The 11,324-nt window shown below is 36.9% G+C and overlaps 1 protein-coding gene across 1 annotated transcript; it reads right to left on the reverse strand.

Moving 5' to 3' along the window:
• Positions 1-1,943: 1,943 nt before the first annotated feature.
• LOC139121272 (uncharacterized) lies at positions 1,944-4,070 on the reverse strand. The gene is made up of 2 exons (XM_070686013.1): positions 3,617-4,070; positions 1,944-2,753 (listed from the first exon to the last, which is right to left on the reverse strand). Exons 1-2 carry the CDS (start codon positions 3,900-3,902, stop codon positions 2,200-2,202), a joined length of 840 nt encoding a protein of 279 aa, XP_070542114.1. The 5' UTR covers positions 3,903-4,070; the 3' UTR covers positions 1,944-2,199.
• Between the last annotated feature and the right edge of the window lie 7,254 nt (positions 4,071-11,324).

Genomic DNA, 11,324 nt, shown 5'->3' on the forward strand with positions numbered 1-11,324 from the left:
TTATTTCCCTTTATTCAGGAGTCAATTGTGGTTTGTGAAATTTCTTCCTCGGTAATTTTTCCTTTATCTTAAGGCGTGACAATGCGTAAAATTAAAACTATTGTCATTTTCTTTATTTATAAGTATAAATGTTGTAAGTTAAAAGTAAGTAGACAATCGATTAGAAATTATCAGTGTTCCCGTTTTTCCTCTTGTAGAAATACTTTCAAGAACTTAGCTTTATATGCAACTCGTCTGGCAGTCTTCCAAAGCATTAATTCATGAATCGTTTTCTGATGAAGACAAATCTGAATGGACTGTAGACCAACCAATAAAGGTGATGCATTACATATTTATCAACGGCGCTAAAAAAATCTGCCGATTCAGCAATTTTTCAAGAGCTCTTCTGTAATGGAACGAATAATTCTGCCTATTTATTTGAAATGTAGTACAGTGACGCCACTTTTGTATATATATATATATATATATATATATATATATATATATATATATATATATATATATATATATATATATATACACACACACAAACACACACATATATATATATTACACACACACACACACACACACACAACACACACACATATATATATATATATATATATATATATATATATATATATATATATATATATATATATATATATATATTCGAAATGGCCGAGTCTTATATGAAAGTTTCAGGAGAATGGCGATATTACAAAGATATGTTCCATCACTTCTACATGCAAATCAATGGCATTGGCGGGCACTGCACTATCTATTGATGGTCAAGTACTTTTATAGCTAAACACGATTGGAACTATGTTGGGATAATTGGATTGTGAAGTAATGTCAGTTTAATCTGCCAATGTAAGCTAATTTTCTCTTCTTTTTACGTTATACACTTGTTTTTATGAGTTATTTGTAATATCACAACATTCAGCTATAGGGCACCTAACACTTTTAAGAAATTTGAAAAATATGAAGATCCAACTATCCCAAATTAGTTCCGATCGCGAAAAGCCAAAATCAGTTATAATTCCAATTGAATCATTCTTCACAATCGATCGTATGATAACTATAAGAACCACGCCATAAAAACGATATTTTTCATGAAGTAAACATTTAATAAAATTGTGACTTTCACAGTAAGTGATTATTCATCATTGCATATATCATTACGTTTTAAAATTAAATAGTTAATTAACAAACTAATTACATGGTAGTTAAAACACGTCAAAAACGTGTAACTTTACACGGTAATTTATACCTTGGAAATCAACAGATTAAGGAAGTTTCATCAGCTAGTTATCTTGGTGTAACAATTGACAGTTCCCTTCCTGGAAACCACACATTAAGAATGTGATAAATAAAATAACCCCAAAGTTGGAGTCATCTCACGTCTTCGACATTTCGTTCCAAAGTTTATCCTACTTCAACTCTACAATGCCTTCATTTTACCACACTTAACGTACTGCTTAGAAATATGGGGAAATACTTACACTACTCTCCTTGAACCTATTTACCGCCTACAAAAAAAATTGTCCGTTTGATTAGTTTTTCTGATTTTCATGCCCACTCAAATCCCCTCTTTCGTCAACTAAACATCCTTCATATTTTTAAATTAGTAATTACTGTTCTTGCCTTTTTGTTTTTGATTTCAAAAATGACGGTTTTCCAATCACTATTAACAATTGTTTTGAACTTCCTCGCCATGGGTACTCTACACGATCAGTAGAGCATAGCAATTATTGTATTCCTAAAACAAGGCTTACAGTCACACAACACAACATTAAGTATGCAGCAATTAAACATTGGAATTCTCTACCTTCTTCATTTAAGCAAATAACGTGTAGACAAAGGTTCAAAGTAGAATTAAGAAACTACTTAATGAACATATAACAATATGTATCTTTTCTTGAGTTGTTTATGTATCTAATGTATTGTATTTCCTCTTTATCTCCGATATGTATTTTTGTCTTACTTGAGCCCTTTATGGCATCATCGTTTGCAGTTTTTAGCTGAGTAGTGGGCCATGGACTCGACTAGTCCTTATGGACTATTTCTATGGTCCAAACCAGATAAAGTCATACTTTCACAGTGACTGTAATATTTTTCTTGTAATTGTCCGTTTATCTGGTTGAATAAACAATTCATTAAATAGTTAAAATTGAATGGAAGGGTCACAATAATTCGAGATCACCCTTTGAGCGTTCACAGTACATAATATGGTGAGTATTTGTTGTAAAGTTCTGGAAGAGCAACGAAGAATTTCCTGGTCGCCCCTTTCCACAGATTTAGAGGAACAAGTCCAGCAACCGACGGTTTGCAACAGGGAACAGATGACGTCGACCTTGGTTCGGACTTGACAATGGCATATTCCCTGCTGGACTCGAGCTTACATGGGGTAACATTCAAGGTTGTCGGTCCTGATCTCGTCACATGTCCGACGTTTCTCGGTTTGTCGTCTAGTGCTGTCTCAAGGTCACGTTTGCAGGTTGCCCGGGTCTCAAACCTCGATGTGGTATAGGTTTCACTGTCCTTCAACCTACTGCCCTTCAACTCCAAGTCTGCTTTGCACTTGGCGGCTGTTTTGACATCACTCTTGACGTCATCGCATGGATTACTGCACAGATATTGATGACGTAGGGACGTAATTGCATCGACCGTGTCTGATCGCAGATACTGCTGACGCAGCAATTCAACAGCGTCAACCAAGTCTTGTTCTGGTGTTAACGTTTCTACGTGCTGAACGACTATCGACGAGCCTAGGGATGAGAGAGCATACGATGTCAAAAGGACTATCATGGCATACAACAACATTTTTCTGTGTTTTTATTTTCTACATAGTATCGAGTAATATCCTTGTTGCGCTCCTGAATAACTAACAAGACCACCAAGATAAGAATATACGTTTATAGTGTAGACACTTAAATTTAAACCCGCATATTATTTAATTCTTTTATGGCAAGTGTGATTTTTTTGCACATGGTCTACTTTATGTGCAGACAGCACAACGTTTCAATATTCATTCAATGCTGTTGTATTAAGTTGTATACTTAAAGTCCATATTTGTGTAAGATAAGACTAGAAAGAAGACAATTATGCAGTCTATGGATACATATAGAAACGAAGCAGTAGCACATGGGATCTAATACAAACCCCAGACGATGGAATGTGAACAACTTAACATGCACATGTATCTGTTGAACTTTAATGCGCTAAATATTTTGAATTTTGCACCTGTAGAGGAAACTTGAAACAATTATTTTACTTGATTACAAAATGTAAGATTAAAAATCAGGAGTCACCGTGTATTATCTCAAATTTACCGATAGCTGAAATTCAGAATGGCTAGTGTACCATGCATTAGCTTTTTTGGAAAAATTAATGTTCGATTTGAACCAAAAAACCCTAAGACTGTGAAACCTTCGTTACTCTGCTTGCTTCTAAACGATCACAAGCAGTGACTTGAGTTTTCCCCGAAAACTGTCATCAAAAGCACAATCTTACTAAACAAAGATTACGCAGAATAAAAGCAACTCTACGTCCCCTTCCTAGTACGCCCGATAGGTTTGTACTAAAACATAACACTGTACGAATGACAGGAAACATTACAATCGTAACTTACTGTTCAACGCCCTAATCTTTGCTTTCATCGTGTCATTTCTACTCCCTTGACCAGCAACTGCTGGAGGTACAACGCCAGTATCATTTAGACATGACTTGCTACCTCGAATCACTTCAGTGTGCGGTCGGGATTTCTTGCATTCGTCCTTTACTCGGACATATTCGGAGAAAGGAGAACCTGCCAAAGGTTTACAAAAGTTTGCCAAAAGTTGTAATAGGTGAGGAACAGTGAAGGCGGGTGAAGTAGAGTGAAGGCTAGTGTCTTTATTAGTCGTCATGCCATCCATCAAGGCAAAACCAGCAACCAATAAGACAGACTACAAAGAATTGTTTAGGCATAGGAGGATAATATTGGATGCAAACATGCAAAGTGAATATTAAATTGCTCAATAATTGAACGGAAAACTTTGATTTTCCAAACTATGATGTGAGATTATTACATTTCTCAAACTTCCGTCTACATCTTATTCTTCCAAATCGGTTACAATTAAACATGATATTTCGCAGTGCTCAGCTACATCTCAGTATGTTAATGCATGGGCATAGGCTTACATACATGTAAAATCAGTTTGAACATACTTTTTAATCAGACCTGGTCAGAAAATTGTGAAAATTGCCAAAAATATGTTTCGCATTTGATTAAGTTGAAATTTACCATAATATATTACCTAAGTCAGGTCACGTGACCATAATCTGTTATTTTCCCGCCAAAATTGTATATTGCAAATAACTGAATATTCCAACCGCTAAACATCAAAATATTTAAAATATTATGACAAATTAATGTAAAATGGGATGGGAACTTGTGTTAGAACTAGTGGCAGATGCAAAATTATTGAATTTTGAATAACATTTCTTCACAAAAAACAACAAATACAATATTTTTGACGTTTTACATGAATATTTTGAATATCAGAAAGAAGTATAGATAGAGTTTCATGAGTGCCATGTATTTTTGAAAGAATATGATAGATGTTGTTTCCAAAAGTGCAAAGAAAATCAAGAAAATTTAACGGCTTACGGTTGGAATATTAAAATTAATAAAAACGTAAATTTTGGCGGGAAAATATCAGATTTGGTCACGTGACTCAACTCGTCAAGATTTAGGCAGACATTTTTTAAAGAATTTAATAATTCCAATAATTAGGCCAAATATCAATCAAATCTGGTGGTTTTTAAAGATAATTGATCATTTTCTTACTTTTAGGCTTGATGAGTACAAACACCCATGCATTAACTTATGTACACACTCAGAGTCATCTGCAGGCAACTTACCTGCTGTATCACGCTTTCCCATAACTGGTTTCTGAGATTTTTCTTGTAAATAAGCTAAATTACTGACGTAAAAGTAAGTCACGGAGAACACGACTGGTGATCGAGCGAACTGTGTTACTCTAAACAAACCGACGCGTTCTTTGAAGTTTCTTGGCAACTCAGTGGAAACAGAACGGAACGCGGTCTTGTAGGCGTTCTATGATGATAGACGCGCAGCTTTTAGATATTGACGCGCTTTAGCCGTAGCGAGGTCTGGAAACAGCACGGCAGTGCGCGGGGGATATGCGATTCTTAACAAAGATTCAAAATGAAGAAATGACAGTCGTGTTTTGTTGTTTGTTTGTTTGTTTTTGTTTGTTTTCATACTTTGCGACAGCAACTATGAGACAGAAAGAGACAGAAAGGCTGGATGTACAATAGCTAGCATGTGTGTGCGCGTGCTTCATTAACTTTAAAGCGTGTGGGGGGCCGTTGTCGGAAAAATTACAACAACTTTAATGTAGAATATACTTATCTTAGTTCCTAAACCACCTTTTTTGGAAGTGAGGTTTAGCCGATCGGTTTTGACTGCTGATGTGTTCACTGAAGGTGAGACCAATCTCGTAACGGTAACCTGCTTCATATCGCCATGTAACTATTAAAGGGCCAGTACTGCTAACTTTTGATGATTATTTTTCATTATTATTTTGTATGTCAATTGCATGTTCTTACACTACATCCAAAATAATGTTGAAACACCAACTATTTAGCTTGTCAACTTAGCGTCTATATAAAATGCATTGTTATTGTTTACATTTGATTCAAGTCCAGACCAGAAGTCACTTTTCAACAATAACAATGCAGTTTACACACAAATGGGCTGAGTTGACGACCTGAATACTGTGTATTTCAACATACTTTAGGGAGATGAACAGAAAATTACGGCTGACATTATATACAAAAATAATGAAAAAAACCATCAAAAGTTGGCACTACTGGACCTTTAACGTGTGACGTCGACTGTAGAACAAACAATCTTGGTAAAGGGTAGACTTTCATCTCCATCACCTCCATCACAGGTTCGAAAGTCAGAATAGGTTTACTCTTGATTATCATATTAGGAGAAAGTCATTTTGATGGACTGGACATCTTGCTAACATTTTGTATTGATTAATCGCTATCTAAAAGTGCAGAATACAACACAAAGAGGCTAGGAGGATGAAAGGGTTTGTCATATGAGACACCAGGGAGAGATTAATACTTTGCTATGACGGATGAAAATATATTCAGCATATAAGTCCATGCAGAAGGGGCCAGAACGACTCTTTAAAGCAAAAAGCTAACCCAAACGAACTCACCTCTTATCTATCAGGGCCAAAAGCAACACATTGCCGTGCCAAACTGAGACAGCCGTACGTGGCGGAAGGCATACCGTTAGGGTGTCGTCATTATTTACACTGGGTGGGTTGATTTGGGTCACTCAAAAAATGGTGAACACTATGATAAAATGATAATAAAATGATAAACAAACAAAGGGTAAAGCAACAATATTACATGTTGGTGTCGTAGGTATCCCAAAATGGCGTTATTTTAATACCAAATTTTCAAAAGTTTGTCCATCAGGAGGGGAGAGCCCTATTTGACATCCCAGTGTATTTACTGTTTTACAGCCGTCTAATCAAACACATATATCGATATCTAATAATGCAGTGACAACAAATACTGCAGCAGGCTTAAACTGTCCGTTTTTTCTTGCTTGCCTATTTTTGCACAGAATAGTGTGAGAGTGAAAATTGGTATCAACTCCGTGCTTATAAACTGTATAAACGTATGTTTGTTCATATTTGTTAAAAATAATAAATCGTAATTATAAAATATTGATATCACATTACCGAGTTAGTATTTCATCAGGACTGAACTTCCTTCTGCAGAGCCTCACTCGATAAAATCTCTGTATGTGTATGAGTTAATGTATGACATGGGTGGCCTGCCGGGGCGTCCAATATACTAGGAGTATATAATAACTTGAAGACACCTTGAACAGTTCAAACTGATGAAAGACGCATTAACAACTGTGCAAACAGAAATCGTGCGGGCAACTTTTGAGACATATAGCGAACAGCGCCGCGCCCCGTGCACGGCTGTGGCCGCTCAGCTCTACTCACTGTGCACTGATGGGCGCTGTTTACTAGATGTCTCAAGAGCTATCAGCACGATTTCCGTTTGTTTTAACATTAAAATTACAGAAAAGTGATTTTAAAAGTCGTCGTGCGCCTGTGTATACATCCATGCATGCATACATACAGATGCAGAGGGACTGGTTCATCGTTTCTTTCGTACTCAAACATGGTACATCTGCCAACTTTTATGGTCGCAGCCACTCAGTTACTTTTGTCTCTACCTTGAAATTGAAAATAACCGTAACATGGTAGTTTTATTCATTATCGTCAGAATAATTTCTATGATGATAAAAGAACACCGAAATCGTCCGTCTGAAGTATTTTGCTATAAAGTGAGACAAAAATTCACAACTCGAACAAAAACTGTTTCTACAGTCGAGAGAGTGGTTCTGTTGTGATGACGTCTGACCGGTGCAGCCAACGAACAATGCACTTTTAAAAAGGTCCTTACTATGATAAGATATATTGTGCATGACAAATAATGTGAACTGACCAATTTTAAGTCAAGAGGGTAATTAATTAGCTGTCATAATTTGCCCTCCCACAGACAATTTTCGACTCACCCTCCCACATTCAAATTCACTTTTACCCACTCCCCACTTATTTTTGCCTGTTTCCCCTCCCACTGTGAATTTTTGAAGCTCCTCCGCCCTGTGGCGAAAAAAACTTGCCAATTTGCCCTGCCCTGGAAACAATTCCCCTCAAAAAATTTTTCGCCAAGCCCTGTCCCCAAGACAATCAACCGATATCCGCCCTGCCCTCCAAAAAAAAATGAAATTTGCTCCCCTTCCACCTTAAAAACATGTCCCCTGCCCTAGCAAAATTAAAATGTCCCCTGCCCTCAAAAATTGCTCCTGGAATAGCTTTTTCGATGAATAGCTCCGTTGGCTGCACCTGGTCTGACCCGAGCGCGACCGATACACCATAGTACTGTGTGGTGCGGTGCGTCCCAAACTAGACATAGTAAAATTTAGAACGTTGACCCCCATCTGTGACCCCTCCTGCAGGCTTCAAGCTCTGTATTTGCCCTTTAGCAATCACACGGTAGAAAATATAGATAGACATAAAATTACGACCAAAAATGTTGATTTTCGAGGAAACGAGAAAATGTAGTGTTTGTGCTCAGCACAGTAGCATATTTATTTCGCTCTTATATTTCGTCCTAAATTTAACAATAATGGCGCATTACCAGAAATACCGAAGTGGTTTAAACTATCAAAGTAACCGCCTGGCACATACCTGTCTTGTGAAACAAGCAAAGTAAGAGCTCGAGCTTATTCCTTTTTAGTTTATCCATCAAGTGCAAAATGTGCGGTTAGTTCCATTAGGGTTACAAATGGATTTGTGTGCAAGAAATCGGATTTTGGAATTTCACCGAAATGTTGATATACTTTTCATGGTAATCTATGAGAGAACTATGATCAATTTTTTACCAATATAAAACATAAAACTAACTATATATGTACATTTATAGACATCTGATAATTGATATACACTTTGCCAACTGTCCCATATATGTTTTGTCTCTTGTCTTTCATCAGTTTGAGCTGTTCAAGGTGTCTTCAGGGTCGCTGTCCTGTTTCATGGGTGCATAAATACTGTTGACGAAGGGGTGTGACGGCGTACACCACGTCTGACTTGACATTTTCTGCTTCTGTGCAATTTATCGAGTTTAGTGTCTACAGGAGAGACGGAGCAATAATGCAACAGACGATCAAAGAAACTGCGATCACACAGAATCGTTATAGAAATTTTTTAATCTTGTTAATGACATCGACCATCTTTTCTGTTCTTCTCTGTAACGTGTATACTGATAGTTGTAATGTATATTATAATATCAGTGAGGACTTACATTCTTGCCACAGAATATGGAATTGCACATTTGAGGCACATTGCTGCGTATTCGAATTTTTTGTAGTTTGTTCCAAACATATAGCAAATGATATCAGGGCCTGTAGCTGAAGGTTGATATGTTGAGACAATCATTTGAGTTGGTGTCGGCTGTGATGCGATCGTTGGAAACATTGTGCACACACGTCATGCATAGTATTATGGACAGAAGACATAAAAACCGAAGGTTTTCTGGCATAACTATCTCTGCACCTGTCTTTCATGCCGAATGCGCTTAGTATTGGAACTGCTCGTTTCCTTCCGCCTGTCTCTTTAATGGAAGATATATCACATCATATCCAGCGCTAGTTTTGACACGTTTGTAAATGTACAGGCAATTTGACTAACTGTCTAACGCCTTTATATGAAGTTCTCACTCGTAAGCCATATCAATACTGGAACACCTTTGGTAGCTGTCTCTCTGACTCAGGTCAAATTTGATTTCGTACACCTGTCCTTAGCTTTGACCCTTTTGACGGTCCTTCAAGAGGACGGGGAAGCTGTGGAGAAAATATTAACGATCTTCGTTACTCAGGGCTACGACCAGGTTAACAGTGTGTGTCTGAGAGAGAGAGAGAGAGAGAGAGAGAGAGAGAGAGAGAGAGAGAGAGAGAGAGAGAGAGAGAGAGAGAGAGAGAGAGAGAGGGGGGGAGGGAGGGAGGGAGAGTATTTTACAGTTTATTTAACAGTTTGATGAACGGACTGAAAAACCGTATGAAAAATTTAGATGCTGCGTTGTGATATTGGGCTAACTCATCAAAAAAGACTGTTTGTGACCCAAAACTTGGACAAGATAACGGGACATCCTTCTTTAGTGAAAGAGACCGTTAACGATAGATATGGTTTCACAATCTGTAATGTGAACAACCATTCAAGCATCTACATTGTTTATCATTTTCAGAAATAATTTTAATGGCGACATTTTTAGAATATGCGCGAAATGGTTACGAAATCGTGGTAATGATAGATAATGATTAGAAACATATTGACTGGTCAACCAGCTATCACAAGCTTACCGGATGGGTTGTGGTACCAGCTTATAAAATGTCTGACAAAGGTTACATCAACACTTCCCATAAAGCAATCGAAGGACCTTTGTAGATTTTGATGTTAACACTGAATTGACACCAAGGGGACACCGCTACCTGTTGTACTACGACTGGCCATAACTGGCCCTTGAAGTTTTAACTGTTTTGGAAGTAAAACGAGAATTTGCAGAGATGCTGTGAACGTTCCTGGAACCACCCAGGAGATTGGAAAAGACCGTACCAACCTCTTTCGACGACACTTCTCGGCAACATGGAAGGTACGATACACATTTCACGTCCGTTGTGAACGGATCGACTTGGGATCAAATTTCAAGTATTCCTTCAATAACAAAAAAATAGCCAAAATAAAACAAACTAACAAACAAAGCGCGGATTTAACGTAACTGCGCAGATCCCGACCAGCTGATACCATACCAGTACTTACTCAGTTTTGGATAAATAGAATATTCTAATTATTGCTGGTCATCGTATTTTCTCCAGTTTCAAGTTATAGTTCCAGAACATCGGTTACTATATTACACTTATTTTCAATTTGTTTCTTCATTCTTCCAGTTCCTGATACGCGCGTGGAGTCAGTAATTCAACCAAACTTGGGTCATTGGTACACATGCGCACAAATACATATACTAACCGTCAACACAATTTCAACCAGCAAACAAAGGAATAAACAAGTTCAACCAAAATATGATTGTAACATGTATACTTTGCTTGTACATAGTCTTATTGTTGTGATCAAGCAACTTTCCATATTTCACTGACAAAAATATTAAAGAACAAAACATCTCACTTTCAATATTTCACTGAACAAAATGTTAACCCTTTGCCAGAATTTTTTCCCAGTTTTTGAGAATTTTTCTGTAATTTTTTGGATACTTTTGGACCAAATAGCCAACATATTTCATTTGCTTCAGTTCATTATCAAAATTTTGGCAAAAATCTGAAAAAATTGACTATATTTTATAAAGGTGACAAAAATTGATTTTGGCGCTCAAAGAGTTAAACTTAGATTTTCATGTTCGTCTCATATTTTCAGCGTTTGATCTGACTTCTTATTTGCTTGTTCGTCTTTCTGAACTGACTTGATATGTGCTTTTCTGTTCAGGAGATTTTAGTATTAAACATGTATCAAAAAAATCAAAAAACAGTCTTCTTCTTGATGATGATGTTGTTGTTGTCGTTGATTTTTATACTTCTTAACATTATACTGTTACTTCTGACACCCTGGCAAATTTTGAAAATCTTGAGTCCGGAACTCGGAATTATAAATCTATCTTAACGAAATCAACGCCTTTTTAAAATACAGAATTGTTTACATTTATCAATTGGTCATTGTTTT

The sequence above is a fragment of the Ptychodera flava genome, chromosome 21 (genome assembly GCF_041260155.1).
Source record: "Ptychodera flava strain L36383 chromosome 21, AS_Pfla_20210202, whole genome shotgun sequence".
Taxonomy (NCBI): Eukaryota; Metazoa; Hemichordata; class Enteropneusta; family Ptychoderidae; genus Ptychodera; species Ptychodera flava.

Excerpts from the sequence above, each read along its gene's own strand:
- LOC139121272 (XM_070686013.1), bottom strand. The coding sequence starts at position 3,902 with ATGGATGGCATGACGACTAATAAAGACACTAGCCTTCACTCTACTTCA. Across the intron at positions 2,754-3,616 it reads AAAGATTAGGGCGTTGAACA|GCTCGTCGATAGTCGTTCAG; the intron begins GTAAGTTACGAT and ends TCTCATCCCTAG.